Source organism: Pituophis catenifer, unplaced genomic scaffold (assembly GCF_029215685.1).
Source record: "Pituophis catenifer annectens isolate HBS135680 unplaced genomic scaffold, rPitCat1.0.hap2 SCAF_5, whole genome shotgun sequence".
Taxonomy (NCBI): Eukaryota; Metazoa; Chordata; class Lepidosauria; order Squamata; family Colubridae; genus Pituophis; species Pituophis catenifer.
The window spans coordinates 10,911,960-10,935,378 of record NW_027256885.1 but is presented as its reverse complement, the minus strand read 5'-3'; the positions used below and the strand labels follow the sequence as shown (position 1 = coordinate 10,935,378).

The window sequence follows — 23,419 nt, the reverse complement described above, 5'->3', positions numbered from 1 at the left end:
TCGCCCAGTTTCGCGGCGCCAGGTTGGTGTCACCACAGCCCATCAGCTGGGCCTGGACTTCTCTTCCACGTGTACAGGCAGCGTAAGAGTTCAGGTATGGAGCACCACTCCCAGGCCTGTCTGAACCTCATCGGTTGGGCACCTGTAAAGCAAACAACCACCTTAGCTTCCAGAGACCTGGTGATTTGGGGAGGGAGCACAGACAGCCCAAGTGCAGTGGAGAAAGGGTGCAGCAGTGTGTGTGTGTGTGTGTGTGTGTGCGCATGTAGGTAGCTAAATGTCACATCAAGGAGGTTTCAATAAATGTTTGTATCCTCTCCCACTCCTGGCACTCACCTCTATTTTAGCCCACTCATGAATAATGATCTCTGCAGTCTGCTGTAAGCACTTGGGCAACCAAAGGGCAGCGTGTATGTGGTGGTGGTGGAAATGGATCTGTTTTGTCTCAGATTTAGGCACTAGGCAGGAGTAGATTGAATCATATCTTATTTTGATTGTTGTTGTTTTAACTGGGTTTTAATCTTTTTGATCTTTTATTATTGTATGTTTTTAACTTGTGTTTGCTGCCCCGAGTCCTTAGGGAGAAGGGCGGCATATAAATTTTTGGTAAAATAAAAAAAATAAATAAAATAAAAAATATCTGAACCTAAGACGGTGGATTCAGGGGCTAGACTGCTCACCCAGGCAGAAAATCCTGCTTTTGCCATACAGTCTCCCTAGATTAATGGTCTGGGGTGTGTGTCTGTATTAAAGTCACTGAGAAATGTGTTCCTTTGAAAGGCCAGCTAGGTCTTTCTCTGAAAAGAATCACCTTCCCTGCTGCCTTCTCTGGGCTTCAGGCTGGCAGGCTGGCAAGGGGCAGCAAAGGAACAGGAGTACTGATGAAGCCAATTGGATATGGCTGAGTGCAGCAGGGGTCAGCTGGGGTAAAGCCTCGCTTGTATTTTCCTGCTGAACAACAGGCAGGCCTTTGGGGCGGAGAAAGTGAAGGATAAGTCCTGGGCAAATTTCAACAGTTTTACACTACAGATATCAGCGATTGCATTTTACAGCCTCAGTGATCTACGAGTTGTCCTTGTTTCTCAGTCCTTCATTTAACCACAACCATAGATCAGAACCATTTTAATGAAAGGGCGTTCCTCACTGCCAGATATTTAAAAAGCTAAATAAAAACACATGATCCAGCACAGTCAGATACATGTCCAAGTCTGCAGTGCAAACTGCTCCCCCCAGCTCAGCGCAGTCATGCAAATCCTGGCGAAGATTGGCACAATTGCAGAAAGATAGAGGGAAGATTTAGCAACCTTAATTTGTTACTAGGGGGAGTGCAGAATCTTTTTGAACTGAAACCTTTTTCTGTTTTTAGTCTGAAGCAGTTGCTTCAAGGGTAAAGCAGGGTGTTCTGATCATTTGGGATCCTTCCAAATTCAGAACAGAACTGATTGAAACAACATGATAGAAGCAGGCGGCTTTGAACCCGAAACAGATTTTCGCATTCCATGTTTTAAAAAAAACAGGTCGAATTTTTAAGGTACCAGCTGCTGATTAACCTGGGGGAAACTTCATTTTGAAGCCACCAAGGAGATCAGAGGTAGAATGTGGGACAGCGTTATCTACAGCAAACAGTAGAAATGGCAGAATACCAACATGTGCTTGGTGACACCATCACACAGCTGCCACCCATTATGTGTTTGCATCCTGACATCTGATGCAAGGGTGTAAGTTATGGTGTTTGTGTGGTGACTTCATCTGCTTATTTTCCCCCCTCATTTGTCCCTTTCCCCCTCCTGCAGACACCCATACGTATGGGATTATTAGTTTGCATAACCACTTTAAAACTTTAAAAAGCTTGGAGTCAGGGTTATATAGTGTGCCTCTGATTTTATCGGTCTCTGAAAAGCAGCGTTTCTCCCATCAGCAACTTTTAGGAAGTATAGACTTCAACTCCCAGAATTCCTCAGCCAGGATGCATCTTAAGGTTGAGAAGCACTACTGTACAATTAGAATAGTTTCCAACAAAGCCTTAATTATAGAATGCAGTGGGTAGGTGGTTTCAGTCGAGGTAGCATAAATGGTAGCTGGTAAATACTTGGACTAAAACTGCCAGAATTGTTGATCTAGAAACATTCTTGACTATCTATCCATGAACTACCTGCATGCATGCAAGTGAATATCAGGAGAAACTAAAAAACAACAAAAAAATAAGGAAACCCATAGCTGAGAGGTGGTGGGTTTCTCTTTGTGGGCACTCAAGCCGAAGCTGAAAGGCCATCTGTTCAGGAACCTTTAAATCTGGTCTTTGAACGGAACAGGCAGATGGACAGCCTAAATTAATCTTTCCAAGTCTTACATTCTAAGATCAAGCCAACTTTTTCTTCCTCTGAAATAATGGAGTCACTGAGGCACCTGTAAAACCTTTGCTGTACAAGTAATCCTCGACTTACCACCACAATTGAGCCCAAAATTTCTGTTGTTAAGCGAGACAGTCTGTAGAGATTCTCAGTCATCCAGGTCATGGTTGTCCCAAAAGTGCTTTTTCAGGAGGCAACGGGACTTTCTTGGTGTTTTTTTTTTATGTGAGACATTTGTTAAATGAGTTTTGCCCCATTTTTCAACCTTTCTTGCCACACTTGTTAAGTGAATCATTTCTGCCAATTGATAATTTAGTAGTATGGTTGTTAAGGGAAACTGGCTTCCCCATTGAGTTTACTTGTCAGAAAGTTGCAAAAGGGGATCATATGACCATGGGGCACAGCAACGGTCATATATATGAACCACTTGCCAAGCATCTGAATTTTGATCACTTGATCATTGGGATGCTACAAAGGTTGTAAGTGTGAAAAATGTTCAGAAGTCACTTTTTTCAGTGCCATTGTAATGGTCACTAAATGAACTGTTGTAAGTCAAGGACTACCTGTACACTTATTGTGATTATCAGCTTGGAATGATTATTTTACTTGACACTTTACAAGTCTCGCCACAGCACACTTTAATCCCTGTAAAGTAACTTGATGGTGTAGCCATCCCTTTGATTCGAACAGCTGTGCTAAGTGTAACTTGCAAATTATAATAACTTAGTGCTAATTAGTTTTTATTTTTTACATTGCATTCCGTATCCCTTCCAGACAACAAGTTCATCTTGACTTTGTTGAATAATCTTGCCCTAAGTAGGCTAGACATGATAAGGAAAATTTGGCACTCTGAAGCCTCCAATTGTATGCAGGTATTGCTCACTTTATGACCATAATTGGAACTGGAACTTCCATTGCTAAGCGGGCAGTTGTTAAGTGAATCATGCCTGATTTAATGACCTTTTTTGCTGCTATTGTTAAGCGAATCCAGCTTCCCCCATTCTGACTTTGCAAAAGCCCCTTGGGAAGGTTGCAAATGGTGATCACATGACCCCTGGACACTGTAACTATTGTAAATACATGCCAGTTGCCAAGTGCCTGAATTTTGATCATGTAACCACTGAGACAGTCATAAGTGTGAAGACTACCTTTTTCTGTGTTGTTATATGTTTGAACAATCATTAAACAAATGGTCGTAATATGACGAGTGTTAATGTTTTCTGCTTTTGAAGAAGGATTAATTTTTGGTTTGGGAAAGGCCCTTATCGTTGCTAAAGGCATTTTGTATTCCCTTTCAACCAGTGGTGGGATTCAAAATTTTTTACTACCAGTTCTGTGGGCGTGGCTTGGTGGGCATGGCATGGCATGGCTTGGTGGGGGTGGCAGGGGAAGGATACTGTAACATCTCCATTCCCTCCCCACTCCAGGGGAATGATACTGTAAAATCCCCATTTCCTCCCGATCAGCTTGGACTCGGGAGGCAGAGAATAGATGGGGGCGGGGCCAGGCAGAGGTGGTATTTACCGGTTCTCTGAACTACTCAAAATTTACGCTACCAGTTCTCCAGAACTGGTCAGAACCTGCTGAATACCACCTCTGCTTTGAACTGTATTTTCCTTTAAAACAGAGGTGGGGAACAATGGCCCTTTTATGATTTGTGGACTTCAACTCCCAGAATTCCTGAGCCAGCATAATTCTGGGAGTTGAAGTCCACAAGTTATAAAAGGGCCACAGTTCCTCACTTCTTCTTTAAAAGAATATCACCTTTGACTGAATGGCTTAAATATGCGTAGCTGTGATTTATATTCATTTATTGTTTTTCCATTTCCTCTTCACATTAGGCCCTTCTTTTTTTAATTATAAGCTGCTTTGGCAGATATGACCCTTGTCCCTTTACAGTACAACATTAAGCTGTAATGTGTGGTATATTGGGGAAACAATTATTAATTCATTAATTAACGACTCTTATTGTCCAAGTCCACTTTGTTTCTAAAAGACTTTTATGTATGACTTTGGCACAAGCTTTGCAGTTTCCTTAAGAATCTTATTGCAGATTTACCACCTTCAGCCTTCTCCTCGCAGCATGAGCAAATTCTGGTCTAATTTTCCAGATTCTGACTTTCCAGTTAATTGCCTGTCTTGTTTTTGATTGCATTTCAGTAGATTCCTATTCTTAGCTCATAAACATTGCACACATCTTGTTCTTTAACCTGTGTTTCTCCCTTTGCCTGCTGCTTCTGTTCCATTGCAGGTGTGATCAAAGACAAGGAGCGTAAAATGGAGGACGAGCTGAGCAACTCAAGATCTGGTCACTGTGCATATCTGGGGTCCCTCCTGTGGGAACGTGCCTTGCCCTACAATGAGATTGAATACGTTGACTTGGATGAATTTTTGCTGGAAAATGGTTTGCCCCCAAGTCCAGCCCATCAGTCCTATTCCCCAGGCAGGCAGCCTACCGCCTCGCCTTCCAATGGGGTAGTGGTGGATCTTAGTCGACCGGCTTCTTGTGCGTCATCGTCTTCAGTCTGTTCTTCATCTGGTGACGGTCTAGTCAGCAGTGATTATGACCAAAACTGCAGCAAGACAGGTAAATTTGGCTGTACATTGGGCAAGAAGATGCTGTAGAGGGAAAAAAGGTGAAAACATAGTGATTGGCTCCTGTGGTTTCCTGCTTTTGGGATGAGATTTGTAAGACAGCTGTAAGAATCTCCTTTTAACTCTTTCCCAAAGTCTGTTTTTTCTATACAAGAGAGTATTTGTAGCTCAGGGTTGAACTGTGGGGTCCTTGTTGCTCTCCGAGCTTGGTGGTTTTCTTGCAGATGTTTCATTACCCAACTAGGTAACATATGCACTGATGGTGTTACCTAGTTGGGTAATGAAATGTCTGCAAGAAACCACCAAGCTCCAAGAGTGGTGTGGAGGTGATAAAAAAATTATTTTAGCACCCTCACTGGGTTAAGAGGGGGGGAAGGAAGGAATTTATTGATTTATTATTTATTTATTATTTGGACTTATATGCCGCCCTATCTCCAAAAGGACTCAGGGCGGCTCACAACAATAAAACACATACAATCCAATCCTTCCTTTAAAAGTACCCAATAAAACTATAAAACTATAAAAACCATTAAAATCCCCTCTAAAACCCCTTCAGTCCAAGCCGGCCAGGCGAAATAGCCATGTTTTAAGGCCACGGCGGAAAGAGCGAAGGTCAGGGGCCACCCGGAGCCCCAGGGGGAGCTGATTCTACAAGGTAGGTGCACCCACAGAGAAGGCACGCTCCCTAGGGGTTGCCAGCCGACATTGTCTGGCCGATGGCACCCCAAGGAGGCCCTCCCTGTGGGAACGCACCGGGCGATGGGGAGCTGTCGCTGGCCGCAGATGGTCCGCCAAATACTCCGGGCCTAAGCCATGTAGGGCTTTATAGGTGATTACCAGCACCTTGAATCTCACCCGGAGGGCAACTGGTAGCCAATGCAGGTCCCGCAGGAGGGGTGTAACATGAGAGTGTCGGGACACTCCCATTACTACCCGCGCAGCCGCATTCTGCAGCAGCTGAAGCCTCCGAGTGATCTTCAGGGGCAGCCCCATGTAGAGAGCGTTGCAGTAGTTGATCCGGGAGGTGACGAGTGCATGAGTGACTGTGCGTAAGGCATCACATGTAACATGATCTTCCAGAGTCAGCCGTGAATCCAGGAGTTGCGTGCCCTATCAACAGGGGGCAACACCTCACCCCCTATAACCAGCGATGGAATATTCCCTTGGAACCGAGATGCCGGTATCCACAGCCACTCTGACTTGGCAGGGTTGAGCTGAAGCCTGTTCCTCCCCATCCAGAGCCGCACCGCTTCCAGGCACCGGGACATCACGTCGAGGGCATCACTGGGCTGATTTTGGGTGGATATAAAAAGTTGGGTATCATCAGCATACTGATGATACCCCACCCCAAAACCACGGATGATCTCCCCCAGCAGCTTCATATAGATGTTGAACAGAAGGGGAGAGAGGACCGACCCCTGAGGAACCCCACAAGTGAGGGGCCTCGGGGCAGACCTCTGTCCCCCCGCCAACACTGCTTGCGAACGCCCGGAGAGGTAGGAGGAGAACCACCGTAGAACAGTGCCTCCCACTCCCAACCCCTCAAGGCGTCGCAGTAGGATACCATGGTCGATGGTATCAAAAGCCGCCGAGAGATCTAATAGGACCAGGACAGAGGAATATCCCTTGTCCCGAGCCCTCCAGAGATCATCCACCAGTGCGACCAATGCCATCTCCATGCTGTATCCGGGCCTGAAACCCGACTGGCACGGGTCCAGATATTGTTTCATCCAGGGCCAACGGGAGCTGATGTGCCACCACGCTCTCAAAAACCTTTGCAATAAAGCGAAGGTTGGAGACAGGACGAAAGTTGTTCAAAATAGCTGGATCCAAGGCAGGTTTCTTGAGGAGGGGTCTCACCACCGCCTCCTTCAAAGCAGCCAGGAAACCCCCCTCACCCAAGGAGGCAATAATCACTGCCTGGATCCAGCCACGTGTAACCTCCCAGGCCGAATAAACGAGCCAGGAGGGACACAGGTACAACAAACACATGGTGGTACTCAGCTTCCCCATGATCCTGTCCACTTCCTCGGGAGTAACAGAATTGAACTCGTCCCAAATCACCAGTCCCGCCACCACCTCCTCGGCCGACCCTGCCTAGTCGGAGTCCAGCCCATCCTGAATCTGAGCGATCTTATCCCGCAGATGTTGACTATACTCCTCGGCCCGTCCCCGCATAGGGTCATCCCCCGCTCCCTGATTCAAAAGGGAGCGGGACACCCTAAACAGGGCACCCGGGCGATTATCTGCGGATGCGATGAGGGCAGAGAAGTGAACACGCTTCGCCGCCTCCATTGCCACCAGATAAGATCGAGTGAAGGATCTCAACTGTGCTCGGTCAGACTCGGAACGGCTGGACCTCCAACAGCTCTCCAGGCCTCTCCTCTGACGCTTCATCTCCTGGAGCTCCTCAGTAAACCAAGGGGCCAACCGGGATCTGCGTCGGGTCAGAGGTTGCAAAGGCACGACCCGGTCAAGAGCCCCGGCAGCCGCCTTATCCCAGGCATCCACCAGAGTCTCGACCGGGGCGTGGGAAAGAGAGAGAGGTATAGTCCCAAGCTCCGTCTGGAACCGCTCAGGGTCCATCAGGCGCCTGGGGCGGAACCAGGTGGTCGGTTCCGCCTCCCCGCGGCGGGGGGCGGCATAATGGAAGCCCAGCCTAAGGAGATAGTGATCGATCCATGACAGGGGGTAAATAACTGGCATACCCCCACCGAACTCACTCCGCCACTGCTCCGAGATAAAAACTAGATCGGGCGTGTGTCCCCCCTGATGAGTCGGGGCCTGTATTATCTGGGTCAGGTCCATGGCTGCCATGGAAGCCATGAACTCCCGGGCAGCTCCCGACGCCTCCCCCAGGGAGGGTAGGTTAAACTCCCCCAGCACAATGAGTCTGGGAAACTCAACCACCAGCCCCGATATGGCGTCTAGCAGCCCAGGCAGGGCCGTTGATACGCAGCTGGGAGATAGGTACGTAATCAACAGGGCCAACTGGCCTTGCGGTACCCATCTCATGAGAAGGGACTCACATCCGTCTATCTGAGGAGCAGTGGCCTCCCGCGGACCATGGGCCTTCCTAATAACAACTGCCACCCCCCCCCACCCCTCCCCTGGGTCCTCGGCTGGTGTAGCACCCGAAAACCCAGTGGGCAGAGTTGATTCAGAGGGACACCTCCCTCCGTGCCCAGCCAGGTTTCCATAATGCAAGCCAGGTCCGCATTTTCCTTCTCAATCAGTTCATTGATGAGGGGAGCTTTGTTAACCACGGACCTGGCATTAAAATAAACCAGCCTAAGCCCAGGGACCCTCTCTCTCAGACTCCCAGGGAGGCAGGCGGAATCCCGGGGGCCGGAGCGGGCCACCGCATGAAGACAGCGGGGCCGCGCTCCCAACCCCCAGCACCGCCTCCTGTTCGACCCGCTGCGGCCATTCCCTATCGCAACAGGGATCAAAGCCCTTTCCCCCCCTCCCTGAGTCCCAGGGGACCCCACCCCCGCTCCAACCACGCCATGACCCTCCCCTGACCTGGACTGCCAACAACCCCGAGGAGCCCCCCCTTCCTCCCACCGGGTATCATAACCCCACCCCGTCCCCAGTCCCCCTAAAAGCCTTGGGTTTTTTTTTTTTTTATTGAAAAGTTTTAAAATGTTTTACAAACAAATTCCCCCCCATTCCCCCCCATTCCTCTCTCCCTCCCCCCCCCGACTTCCCAGAGCAAAATACAGGGTATTGCATTTAACAAACATAATCTAACATAAGCAAACTAACTATAAACTCTTAACATCCCCTTACTCTTTAACTCCGCCATAGGTACTAAAATATCAAAGTGGAAAAAAAAAAATCATCTAAATATTTCATTCATAAGCTATTTGCAACTTTTTAGTCCCGTATTTGTTTTGTATATAGTCAATCCATCTTCTCCATTCCAGTACATGTCTTTCATTCGAACGATCCTTCAAATATGCAGAAATTTTAGCCATCTCCGCCAGATTAGCTACTTTTAATGTCCATTCTTCAATAGTAGGTATTTCTTCCTTCTTCCAGTATTGCGCCACCAAAAGTCTGGCTGCCGTTATTAAATTCAAAATCAAATTAGTCTCTATAACTGTACATCCTTCAATTATACCCAATAAAAACAACTGTGGAGTAAATTTTATTTTCCTTTTAAGAATATTTTGTATAATCCACCATATCTTAATCCAAAATGCCTTAATTTTCTTACATGTTCACCATACATGAAAATACGTTGCATCATCACATTTACATCTCCAACATGTAGGTTGTAAATTCGGGTACATACAGGCTAACTTTTGGGGATCTAAGTGCCATCTATAAAACATTTTGTAAAAATTTTCTCTTAGATTTTGGGCTTGAGTAAACTTCACATTTCTAACCCATATTTTCTCCCATACATCCATAGATATTGATTCCCCAAAGTTTTGTGCCCATTTTATCATACAATCCTTCACCAACTCAGTTTCTGAATCTATTTCTATCAGTGCATTATACAACCTTTTAATATGCATTGGACTTTGATCTCTAATTTGTTTTATTAAATTTTCTTCATTTTGCACAATACCAATTTTCTGATCTTCTTTCCACCTAGTATACAGTTGCCCATATTGAAACCAGGTTTGAATTTTCCTTTCTTCCTTTAATACCTCTAAAGATTTTAATTGCAATATACCTCTTTCCAAAATAAGAAGCTCTTTATAAGTAGTCACATCTTGTTTCTGCTCCACACTTATATTTTCTATCATATGTCTAGGTATTGTCCAAACAGGTAATTTGTTATTTAATTTATATTGATACTTTTTCCATACACGTAACAATGCATTTCTTAATATATGACTTTTAAAATTCTTATCCACCTTTTTATCATATAGTAAATATGCATGCCATCCATATAACAAATCATACCCTTCAATATTCAATATTTTCTCTTCTGTTAAATTAATCCAATCACTAATTGCTGAGAGCACAGCTGCCTCATAATACAATCTTAAATTAGGCATTTTGAGACCTCCTCTTTCACGTATATCTTGCATTATTTTCCATTTTATCCTTGGTCTCTTTCCTGCCCACACAAAATTGGTAATACCCTTCTGCCATTCGTTCAAATTTCCATCTTTTTTCAGTATTGGTATCATTTGGAAAAGAAATAAAAATTTTAGCAAAATATTCATCTTTACTGCAGCTATCCTTCCCAGCAATGATAATTGCAATTTTTTCCAACTTTCCATCTCTTTCTGGATTTTTTGCCACAGTACTTCATAATTATACTTATATAATTTCGCATTTGATGTTGTAATATAAACCCCTAAATATTTAACCTTCTTAACTGATTCAAATCCTGTTATTCTTTCACTTTCTTCTTTTTGACTTGTAACCATATTTTTAATTATTATCTTCGTTTTCCCTGCATTAATTTTAAATCCAGAGACTTGTCCGTATTGGTTAATTATATCCATTAAACCTATAACCAAATTTATTGGTTGGGTCAAAGTCACAACCAGGTCATCTGCGAATGCTCGTACCCTGTAATCCTCATTCCTAATTTTAATTCCCCTTATTTTATCTGAACCACGTATATTATTCAACAATAATTCCAGAGTCAAAATAAACAATAATGGAGATAAAGGACATCCTTGTCTTGTTCCCTTTTCTATATTAAAAGTTTCCGTTAATTATTACTTGTGCTGTTTGTTGCTGATATATTGCCTTAATAGATTGTATAAAGTACTCTCCAAATTGCATCTTTTCAATTATTTTCAATAAAAAATTCCAGTTCAATCGATCAAACGCTTTTTCCGCATCTAAAAATATAAGCACCGCAGGGACCTGGTTGTTTTTTCCCAAATACTCCAATATATTAACTATTTGTCTTACATTACTCTTCATATATCGCCTATTAATAAAACCAGTTTGGTCATTGTGAATCATTTGTTGCATAAGTGGCATCAACCTATTTGCCAATATTTTAGTAAAGATCTTGTAATCTGTATTTAACAATGATATAGGCCCGTGATGGCGAACCTATGACACGCGTGCCACAGGTGGCACGCAGAGCCCTTTCTGCCGGCACGCCAGCCGTCGCCCAGCCCAGGTCCACTGCACATGCGCGCACCTCCCATCAGCCAGCTGGTCTTCCGTTCTCTGCCACGCATGCACGGAAGCAGAGCGTTCCCCGATCTCTGCAGGTTCTACCCTTTGCAGATGCCTCTGCAGGAAACCAGGAGAAAGCTAACACGCGATGAGGGGAGAAACTGCAAAGATCTGAGGAGTACTGGAAGGCAGGAGGCACTCAATGGGGGAGGAACTTTGGAGATCGTGGAAGGCAGGAGAAAAGTAGGATTCGATGGGGGAGGAACTTTGGAGATCGTGGAAGGCAGGAGAAAAGTAGGATTCGATGGGGGAGGAACTTTGGAGATCGTGGAAGGCAGGAGAAAAGTAGGATTCGATGGGGGAAGAACTTTGGAGATCGTGGAAGGCAGGAGAAAAGTAGGATTTGATGGGGGAGGAACTTTGGAGATCGTGGAAGGCAGGAGGCAGCTCTTTAGCACAGCTAAAGCACAGCTCTTTAGTCAGATTTAGAAGACAGGCAAGAGAATGAACATGTGTAGCAGGAAGCTCTGGTGTTGCCTGATCATCAGCCAAGCTCATCAGAATTTCGGCTCTAGAGCCATCCCAAACCCCACAGCCCATGAGCGAGGCGGAAGAAGGGAAAAGCCCCTCTCTTTTCAGTTTCCCATCGGGCTGGCTCTGCCAAAGGCTGCCTCCCAATCTCGGAGCCAGTTCCCTCCTAAAGTTTCAAGGGCCACCACATGATTTCCATGAACTTGAGCTGAGCAGAATTGTGGGGCAGAGCGAATGTGGCGGCTCCTGTTTTTCCCAGCTGTCGAGTGCTCATTTAGAGAAGAGGAGCTGGGGAAACAGGCAAGGCGCAGTGGTGGCAGCAGGCAGGTAGGTGTCGGGGTAGGTGTCGGGGAAGCGCTGAGGGCAGCATATGCATCTTTGGGCTTTCCACTTAGGTGGCGATAGGTGCAGCTTGTCCCCCGTCCACCACCTGCTCGACCTGCAGCTCCCAGTGGGAAGGAGCCCAGGCAAGCCTCGCGTTTGGAGCTTCCTCAGGGGGCAGTCTCAGCCCAGCCATCTTGGCAGCGCCATGCGCCAGGTGGGGAACAGCTGTCTCACCAGGGAACGGGGCCGGTACCTAGTTGTCCTCTGGTAAGAGGTATGCCGGCCCACTTGGAAAAAGTGGGGGGGCGCATGGGGGGACACGCATGCTCAGTGTGGGCGCATGTGTAGAGGGAGCGTGGGGGGTGTCGTGCACGCATGCGTAAATGGGAGCATGCATTGCATTATGGGTTCCGGCACGCAGGAGTGCAACAGCGCTCGCCAGCTCAGATTTTTGGCACGCAATGCCAAAAAGGTTCGCCATCACTGATATAGGCCTATAGTTTTTTGGCTGAGTATGATCTTGATCTTCCTTTGGAATCAGGGAAATAAATGCTGTTCTCCAGGAAGGAGGCACTTGTCCTCCAGTTTGTATTTTATTAAATAATTCTTTAAGTGGTTGCACCATTTCTGCCTGCAAATTTTTATAATAAACTGCTGTCAACCCATCTGTCCCGGGGGCTTTTCCCACCTTCAATTGTTTAATTGCTAAAATAATTTCATCCACAGTTATCAGTTGATTCAATCCTTCCCTTTGTTCTTCTGAGATTATGGAAATATTCCCCCTCTGCAAATATTTATCTATATCTATACCTTGAATCTTTTTTTTTTTTATTGCAAAAGTTTTACAATTACATTTTCACCCCTTTTCCCCCCCACCACCACCCTCCCCAAACTTCCCAACCTCCCTAACCCTCCCTAACCCTCCCCACCCCCCAGACTTCCCTATATTATACTCATATCTGGTAAAAAAAATAAAAAAAACCCTTAATATAAAACTTGTGTAAAAACTTGAACCCCTCCCTCCCCTTTATAATTTTTCTTTTTACCCTCATTACATTAAAATATTTCTAATACATTATTTTCAAATAAAAGCTATTTGATACTTTCTAGTTTGATATTTGTTCTGAACATATTCTATCCACTTTTTCCATTCCCATTCATAAGTCTCTTGTGAACAATCTTTTAAGTATGCTGAAATCTTCGCCATCTCTGCAAAACTGGCCATCTTCAAAGTCCATTCCTCAATAGTGGGCAAGGCTTCATTTTTCCAATATTTACCTATCAACAATCTTGCTGCTGTTATCATATACAATATCAGTTTTGTTTCACCCAATGTAAAACCCTTAACTATGCCCAATAAAAACAATTGTGGAGAGAATTGAATTTTTTTCTTCAAAACATTCTGCATGACCCACCAAATTTTTATCCAAAAAGCCTTAACTTTCCTACAGGTCCACCAAACATGATAATACGTAGCATCCAAACATTCACATCTCCAACATTTTGGCTGAACATTAGGGTACATACATGACAACTTTTTGGGATCTAAATGCCATCTATAAAACATTTTATAGAAATTTTCCCTCAAATTCTGCGACTGTGTAAATTTAACATTCTGAACCCAAATTTTTTCCCATGTTTTCAACATTACTGGTTCTTCAAAATTTTGTGCCCACTTAATCATACAATCTTTAACTAATTCAGTTTCTGAATCCCTTTCTAACAAAACATTATAAAGCCTTTTGATATGCATTGGACCTTTCTCTTTTATATGTCTAACCAATTCTTCCTCGTGCAACATAATACCAGTTTTTTGGTCCTCTTTCCATCTCAATTGTAATTGATTATATTGTAACCAAGTTAAATTAATCCCTTCGTCCAACAGTGTCTGCAATGTCTTCAGCTGCCATCTGCCCGCATCTGTAAAAAGAACCTCTTTGTATAAAACCCCCCCGAGTGACATTATATTTGTATTCCACAAAATATGACCAAGATCCAACCATAGCGGTATTTTATAATCCCATTTGGATCGGTGCTTCTTCCAAACTCTCATCAAAGAGTTTCTAAGTATATGGCTTTTAAATACTTTATCAACTTTGTCATCATAAAATAAGTAGGCATGCCATCCAAATTCAAGATCAAAACTTTCTGCATTCAATATTCCAGCCTTTTTCCTTCCAAACCAATCACTTGTTAAAGTTAAAGCTGCTGCATCATAATATAGCTGTAGGTTTGGAAGTTTAAGACCTCCTCTTTCTGGAACATCTTGCATGATTTTCAATTTCACTCTCGGCTTTTTCTCGTTCCAGACGAACTTATTCACTCCAGTTTGCCAAACTTTCAATTGTTTATCACTTTTAAGCACCGGAATCATTTGAAACAAAAAAAGAAATCTTGGCAAAATGTTCATCTTAACTGCTGCTATTCTTCCAAGTAGAGACAGCTGCAGTTTTTTCCAAGTCTCCATGTCTTTCTGCACCTCTCGCCACAACACCTCATAATTATTTTGAAACAATTTCATGTTTGATTCTGCAACCTGAACTCCTAGATATTTTACCTTTGGTACAATCTCAAAACCTGCCCTCCTTTCGAGCTCATGTTTACGATCTTGTGTCATGTTTTTAGCTATCATTTTAGTCTTTTTTGGATTCAATCTAAAACCTGAAACTTTACCATAGTCCTGTATAATGTCCTTCATCAGGATTGTTGATTCCATTGGCTGTGATAGGGTAACAACCAGATCATCTGCAAATGCCTTTATTCTGTAATCCTCTTGCCTAATCATTATACCTTTCAAGATATTAGAGTCCCGTATTGTATTTAGCAAGACTTCTAGTGTTAAGATGAATAAAAGTGGGGACAACGGACATCCCTGTCTTGTTCCTTTTTCAATTTTGAACTCTGTTGTCAAACTTCCATTAATAATGATCTGTGCCTTTTGCTCTTGGTAAATTGCTGAAATCGCCTGTATAAATTGATCCCCAAAGTCCATCTTTTTTAGAGTCTTTAGTAGAAAATTCCAATCCACTCTATCAAAGGCCTTCTCTGCATCCAAAAAGACCAGCACTGCAGGAATCTGTTTATTCTTCTCAAGATATTCCAATAAATCTATTACTTGCCTTACATTATCCTTCATGTATCTACCCTTGATAAATCCCGCTTGATCATCATGAATCACCTTTTGGATTACTGGCATCAACCTGTTGGCTAATACTTTCGCATAAATTTTATAGTCTGTATTCAAAAGAGATATTGGTCTGTAATTCTCTGGTTTTTTAGGACCAACTTGTTCTTTTGGTATCAAAGATATATAAGCTGTTGTCCATGATGGGGGTATTTTACCCCCTTGTTGAATATTGCAAAATAAATCTCTAAGTTGTTCCACCATTTCAGCTTGCAAAGTTTTGTAATACACTGCGGTCAAACCATCCGTGCCAGGAGCTTTGGCTGTTTTTAACTGTTTAATTGCTACTATTATCTCCTCCTCTGTTATAGGATAATTCATTCTTTCCTTTTGTTGATCAGTAATTTTTGTAACTCTTTTATCGTTTAAATATTTTTCTATAAGTCCATTCTGCACCTCCTCTTTGGCGTATAGTTTGGTATAATAGTCCACAAAAACTTCTTTAATTAATTTTTGTTGGAAAATTTCTTTCCCTCCAATATCAATACTATCAATAGTCTGTATACTCTGTTTTTTCCTCAATGTGTAAGCCAACCATCTGCCCGGTTTATTAGCGTTACAAAATGTATTATGCTTCGCATATTGTATGTTTGTTGCAACTTGTTCCGCCATAAGCATTTGAAATTGATCTTTCAAAAGTTTTATAGCACCGCATATTCTTTCATCTGTTGGATTTTTAATAAGTAACTGTTCTTTATTCTTTATTTCTATTTCCAATTCAGATCTTTTCTTTTGTCGAATCAGTCTATGTTTAGAGTTCATATAGATAAGCACCCCTCTCATATAAGCTTTACTTGCATCCCACACAATTTCTATTGGGGTACCTTTATTCAAATTTATTTCAAAAAATTCTTTCAAGTGCTTTTTAAGAGACTTCCGGTTTCCTTGTCTTCGGCGGCGGCGGTGCCTTTTGAAGCTCCGCCAGCCCCGCCGCTTGTAGAGCCGCTTCGCGACTAAGAAGCGGCTTGAAAACTTCAAAAATCCCTAGGATTTTTGAAGAGAGATCGCAGGGCACAGGTTGAGCCCCTGCAACCCCCCCAGGGAATAGTTTCTGGGGAGGGAACAGGAGCGGCTCCCATTCAACCTGCTGGAACTCCGGGCGGCGTGGGACAAGTCTGCTTTTGCAGAACAAGCCGGCTACAGGAAACTTCAAACTGAAAGGAAAGGAACCAGCCTTAATAAGCAGCATATTTTTACTTGAACCCTGAAACTCGGAATCGCAAGTATTAGAGTTTTCTTGGCTTTCTAATCTGAGTGAAAAAATGCGGATGAGTGAAAGTGAACTGTAAAAACATGGCGCTTAGCTTCAGAGTTAACGAGCTGGCGAGTGTGGATTGCTGAACTCATCTTGCTTTGTCACAAAGTTTATAAACTGTTACGAAGTTGCTTCGCTTGTAACAAGAGAAATAAGAGAGAAATTTCTCCTTTTTCAATACTGGACTTTGCTTTACTTTAGTTCTTATTTGATTAAATCTGGGGGACTTTTTCAGAAGTCTTTGTGGAGGTGGGAGAGGAAGAAGAACTTCCCTTTTTAGTAAAACTAGCCTACGTGGCAGGATGGCCTCAAAGAAGCAGGAAGTGAAGGCAACAGGAGGTGGATCTCCCACACATAAAGCACAGCCTCCCCCTGCACAACAGACACAGACTCAGAAAAAAGATTTTGATGTGGGAGATTTAAAAGAATTTATTTCTAAAATTTTGGATGATAAATTTCAAAAATCTCAACAGGAGATAGATGATAAACTTCAAAAGTCACATCAGGAATTTATGCAGGAAATTAATGAAGTTAAAGATATGGTGAAACAGAATCAAAACAAGGTGACCAAAAAAATATCAGAAGTGGCGTCTGGCCTGGCAGAATTTATTATGAAAGTTGATTCTAAAGTTGAAGAATTTAAATCTGAAGTTAATGTTAAGATGAAAGACAATGATTATAAAATTGCTGATGTGGACAATAAAATGCAAAGAGTTGAAAATGAGATTGTGATGGTACAATTCAGGGCAATGGAGTTTGCCATACGGCTTCGAGGGATTCGAGAAGAGGAAAGACAGGATCTGAGACAGGTTTGTTCTGAGGCCCTGGCCAAGATTCTACAAGTTAATCCTGATGTGGTTTTTCACAAAATAGATAAAATTTACAGAGTGAATTCTTGGGTGGCCAGACAAAGACAATTGCCCAGAGATGTGGTCATATATTTTACAGATAGAGAAATAAGAAATGACATCCTGCAAAAATCCTTTTACACCTCTGTGCAAGTGGGGGGCTCACGAATTGGAATTTATAAAGAATTACCTCCTAAAATGCTGAAAACCAGAAAAGAATTTGGCTTTCTTGTTAAAGAATTACAAAATCTACAGATACCATTTCGGTGGGACGCCCCAGTTGGTATAATTTTTAGATACAAGGGAGAAAGATATCGTTTGAACACCGTGGAGAAGGCAGAGCACTTTTACACTACTATTCTTAAGGAAAGAACACCATCCCCACGTACATCTACAGTTTTGGAGATTAAGGAGAGTGATGAGAAGCAACCTCAACGAGAATTGCAAGAACAGTCTAAGCAGGAACTAGAGGAAATGCAAGGCGCAGAAGGAGGTTTTCTGGATGAGCCTTTGCTGGAATCTTCTCCAATTTTGGACCCGGTTCGGATGATCGAAGTTAAGGATCAACGTATAACTCGAGCTCAATCTAAGTTACTTAAACAAAAGCAACAACAACAACAACAGGAAAGACAAGACAAGAAGGCAGTTAAGAGTACTGCACAAGAGACTGGAGCCATGGGGGGAGCAAGATCGAAGCTTTCGGATGACATTCGATTATTCTGCTCTTTGCTCCAGAAAGATGAAGATGACGCTTAAGTGTTTATCGTGGAATGTGAATGGGTTGAATTCAGTACAGAAAAGGAAGAAATTATTTACATATTTGAAACAATTTAATAATGATATAATTTGTTTACAAGAAACGCATATCACAGCTCAAGATCAAAAATACTTGATAAACTCCAAACTAGGAACACATTTTATATCTTCAACGTTGCAAAAAAAGAATGGTGTGGTTATCTATGTAAATAAGAAATTTACGGCTAAAGTTATAGAAACAGATGAAGATGGTAGGTTTGTAGCAATTGAATTACTTACAACATATGGCCAAATTCTTTTGATAGGAATTTATGCTCCCAACCAACAACAGGATTATTTTTATAAAATGTTACATACTAAAATACTACAATGGGACTATAGATCTATTTTAATCATGGGAGACTGGAATGGAGTAATAGACTCTAAATTAGACAAAAGGAGTTCAGCGAAATCTAGGATTAGGTTACCTCAGACCTTTTTTGATATGAAAGAAGATTTGGAACTAAAAGATATTTGGAGAATACATAACCCAAAAGAACTGGACTATACTTTTTTTTCAGATAGATATAGATCCTTCTCTAGGATTGATTTCATTTTGTTGTCAGATGATTTACTTGTAAAGACAAAAAGAACAAAGATTTTTCCAAGAACTTTGACTGACCATAGCCCAGTATGGATAGAAATTGAGATGGACAAGATTGAGAGACGTTCTTGGAGATTAAATGAGAACTTGTTCAGATATGAAAAAAACATAACAGAACTTATACCTTGAATCTTATCACTAGTATACAACTTGGTATAAAATTCTGAAAATGCTTTTTTAATCATATTTTGCTGGTACACCTCTTTACCCTTATATTCTATTTTCTCTATAGTACGTAGCTTTTGTTTTTTCCTAAGCAAATATGCCAACCATCTGCCTCATATCTAAACAAATTTTCATTCAGCCTCCAGGACTTCCTGGGTGCCTTTTCATATTCTAATTCCATCCACACCGGACTATGATTTGTTAATGTTCTTGGACATATCTTCGTTTTCTTCACCCTAGAAAGGAATTCATTAGAAATTAATAGAAAATCAATCCTGGAAAATGACTGATGCCTGTCAGAAAAAAAAGTAAAATCTTTCTCTTTTCCATTCCTCTCACGCCAAATATCTCTCAGCTCCATATCCTCCATCATATCAAAAAAAGATTTAGGCAATCTAGCACGTGTCTGAATATTTTGTAGAGATCTTTTTTTATCCTTTTTAATATCCAAAACTCCATTCCAGTTTCCCATCATTATATGTGTTTTATAATTCCACTGTATTAATTTAGCATGTAAAGTCTTATAAAAACTTTCTTGTTGCTGATTTGGTGCATATAGTCCAATCAATAATGTTTTTTTCCCTTCTATTAAGATTTCAATTGCAATATATCTTCCTTGTGAGTCTGCTTCAATTAATTTAGCAATTAAGCCTTTTTTTAGGTATATAACTATACCATTTTTCTTCTCCGGTGCAGATGCTATAAAATGTGTCCCCAATCTTGCATTTGTTAAATATTTTTGATCTTGCATTCTAATATGTGTCTCTTGTAGGCATATAATGTCATTTTTGTACTGCTTCAGATAATGAAATATTTTCCTCCTCTTTTGCGGTGAATTTAATCCATTGACATTCCAAGTTAGAAATTTACTTGCCATTTTTGGCACTTTGAAGCTTTTCAAGCATCAGCTGAAGGTCCTCTTTCACTTTGATCTTCGGCCTAGCTCCTCCCACTACTTCTGATTTTGTGGTTTCTTGTGCTTTGATCTGAGCTTGCTGCACCTTTAATTCCTCTTGGCATTTCTTTGCTGCTCGAGTCTGCCTTTGATCCCTCGGCTCCTTTACTTTGCCAAATAACTCTGTATCTTGGGCAGAGCTCGTAAGTTGTGGTAAATGTTCTTCAACAATTAAAGCCCCTCCTTGAGCCTCTGCCAGAGCCTGGGTAATTTCTTTCACTCCCATTCTTGTTTCCTCTATTTCCTTTCTTCTTCTGGTTTCTGGAGAAGAGGAACCTCCAGCCCTCAATACATTAAAGTAGAAATCCCTTGCTTTCCATAATGTATTAAGACGGAATCTCTGTCCTGAATAATCCACCACCAATCCAGTTGGAATCTCCCATCTATACTGTATCTGACGTTTTCTGAGTTCATCCACCACAAAAGCATAGTCCTTCCTTGCTCTCAACATTTTGAGAGGAATTTCTTTTAGTGTTAGAACTTCCTGCCCTGCCACTTGAAGTTTATTTTTGTAGGAAGCCTGCAATATCATATTTCTTAGCCTTCTTGTTGTGAAGTAGATTACAATATCTCTTGGTAAATTTCTCTGCCTGGCCACCCATGAATTAACGCGATAAATTTTATCCATTTGCCAATCCAGATCCTCCTTTCTTTCTTGAGTTATCTGTGCAAAGGCTTCTGCAAAGATCTCTCTCAAATTCTCTTGGGCATTTTCTTTCAGGCCTCTTACTCTTATAGCAAATTCCATCGATCTATATTGCATCATCATCACCTCTAGGTCCGCTTTTTCTATCTGAGTCTGAACTTCTCCCATTTTATTCTCCAAATTCACGTTTGATTGATTAATTTCCTCTAGTCTTTCATCTAACCCTTCAATATGACTTGCCAAACCTTTAAATGCAAAAATAATGTCTTCTCTAATTGCCTTATTTCGAGCTTGAATTTCATCCTTGATTTCTGCCACTTCTAGAGTTACTTCATCCATTTTATCAGTCACCACTTTTATTTTTTCATCAAGAACAGAAGTAATTTTTTCTTCTAAAGAGAAGGCTTGCAGCTTTAAGGCTTGCTGCAAGGCTTCCAGGGTTAAAACTTGTGGTTCTGCTGGAGCTGTCAAAGATTGCGGTTTGGGTGGTGGAATAGGGTAGCTCACAGTAATTTTAGCCCTAGCAATCTTTATTTGTTTAGAAGCCATTTTCAAATTTTCAGTTCCAAATTAAAACTTTTACAGCAACCACTCCCAGAAATTAACTCAATTTCCAATTAGTTTCAGTCCTCAGTAAATTTAAATTTCTCTACAGTCCAATTTAATTCTTCTTTCTTTTGAGACAAGTTCCTTTTATTGGCAGCAGAAACCGTCAGCGCAGATGAGTGCTTTGAAGTTAACTTTCGTTACCACACCCAATTAAGGCTCGGCGCCATTTCCTTTCACTTTCTTCCCACAGCAATCAAGAAGGAAGTATTCAATACACAGGAGTTAAAGTTTAATACTTGCAATTGGAGTTCCTCCTGTCTTTGCTCTGCCTGCTTTTGTATCCAGAATAGTGTTAAAATGTTGCAGGGATGGTCGTGGCATCTTGTTCTGCTAAATGCAGAAGCGTCCCGGGTCCGGAGCTTGTGTCAGGCTTCTAAGGAGCTCTCACCCTTCGTGCCCCAGGAATTATTCCTGGGGCTCTTGGGGAGCTCAACCCAAGCCTGGCTGCTCTCTTTCCCCTCTTTTCCCGAGGAGAAAATTTTCAAACCGCTAAACAGCTGTTTTTCGCTGTTTTAGCGGCTTTAATGAGATCGCGGGGCTAGCGCTCCGAAAGGAGCTGCTATTGACGACGCGTTGCCACCGGAAGTCCCCTAAAAGCCTTGTTAAAAAAGAGTACAAAGAACTTGTACTATCAGCTTCATCTCCTCCTAATTGCAAATAGTTTTCAGTCCCACCTTCCGGTTGTGGTGGCAGTGACAGCCTTCTCCTGGCTGCTGAGAAGTCCAACCTCTCATTCCTACCCTAGTTTTCACATGCCAAATAAAGACTGATGCTTGAGAGGACCAGAAAACAGATTTTATGGAATAATCTAGAGGCAACTAAAGATGCAATATTCTGAAAATAAGCTTATCCTGACTTGATCAAAAGTTCACTACAGTCTTCATCAATGTGTGGACTTCAGCTTCCAGAATTCCCAGTCAGGCAATTTCAATTATAGATATTGCAAGGAATTCTGGGAGATGAAGTCCATACAGCTAGAGATACACCTGTTGAGAATTGATCCAATGGATGAAAATCTCATGTTATAATAGAATTAATGTATTAAAGAGTACATGGAATGGGATGGAGATTTAAGACAATTTACAACAGTAAAACCATTGCAAATTAATGCATATACGCAACTTTATTATTACTTTAACAGTCTCACAGGCTCCGGGGATGTCTGAGAAGTTTGAGTTGGGTATTGTGTTCAACTGCCATGTTGAAAACAATAACTTCTAAACTTTTATTTCTTTGTCTGGATTTGCACAACATGCTAAGTTTGGTTAGTTTTAACCTTGTTTAGGGCTTTGGTAGAAGGATTAGCACGTTGTACAAGTCCAACCTGTTTGAATAGTTTATGGTTCAGTAACATCAAAAAATGGATTAATTCAGTAACCAAATTCACTGCATTGTGGAAACCCCACCCCCAGTGGTGGACTGCAAATAATTTAACAACCGGTTCTCTGCCCTAATGACCGGCTGGGTGGGTGTGGCCGGGGGCGTGACAGCACTCAGCCTCCTGCAGCAGTCTGCCAGCCAAAACGGGGCACGGGGTTAATTACAAAATGTAGGCTTTGCTTTGTGACATCCAGATCCAGCGACAAGGGGTGTGAACTGCAGAGAAAATACACTTTTGTTTGGTTATGAAGAAATATCCCCAAAGTCAGATGTACACTAAATGTAGACTGACTTTTAGCTATACACCTCCCCAGCAAACAGCAAATTTTGAAGCTCCAGGTAAAGAGGATTTATTTTAGGATGAGTAACCACAGTTTGCATGTTGGAGGTTCCTAAAGGAATGTTGGGAGGCTCTGTATTTTAAAGAACATTTGAAGGAGGGGTGCAGAATAGCCCTTCTCTGCCTGAGGCTGTAGAGACCTGGCACCAATCAAAACACTTTTTGTGAAGCAACTGATCAACACTGACAGGGTAAGCCACTAGTATATGAAAATAAGAGCAAACTCCACTCCCTTCTAGTACTGATGATGTTACCTAGTTTGGTAATGAAACATCTGCAAGAAAATCATCAAGCTCCAAGAGCACCAAGGAATCCACAGTTCAACCCTGAGCTATAAATATTATCTTCTATCGATAAACACTTTTTGGTTAGAGGGACTCAGCCTGCCTTATATGAGATGGCTCCCAGTGGATTTCATTCTAAATTTTGATATGGTTTCTGTAAATAAGGAATGTAGAATTATAATGGCTGAGTATTTGATCCTTCATACATCAAAATACAAAGCTAAGGGATAAACAAATAAAAAACAGTTTTGGGGTGGAAAAGGCTCAGGAAAGAAAAAGAGTGAAAGTGTAAGAAAGAAAGAGGAAAAGAAGGAAAACTGAAAAAGAATGACTTCCAACTTTCTTTGGTACAGATATAACTAAAAATATATCAAACTCTTACTCTAAAATTAACATTTGTCTACATTATTTCCATAATCCCTTATTTAATCATCGAAGCCCAGATCAA

At 42.0% G+C, this 23,419-nt stretch overlaps 1 protein-coding gene across 1 annotated transcript in view; it reads left to right on the top strand.

Moving 5' to 3' along the window:
- Window positions 1-23,419, top strand: part of DBP (D-box binding PAR bZIP transcription factor) — an 82,612-nt gene that overhangs the window by 8,660 nt on the left and 50,533 nt on the right. The window contains exon 2 of the mRNA XM_070944385.1: window positions 4,603-4,938. Within this exon, the coding sequence (XP_070800486.1) occupies window positions 4,603-4,938 (336 nt within the window). The remainder of the gene's footprint in view (window positions 1-4,602; window positions 4,939-23,419) is intronic.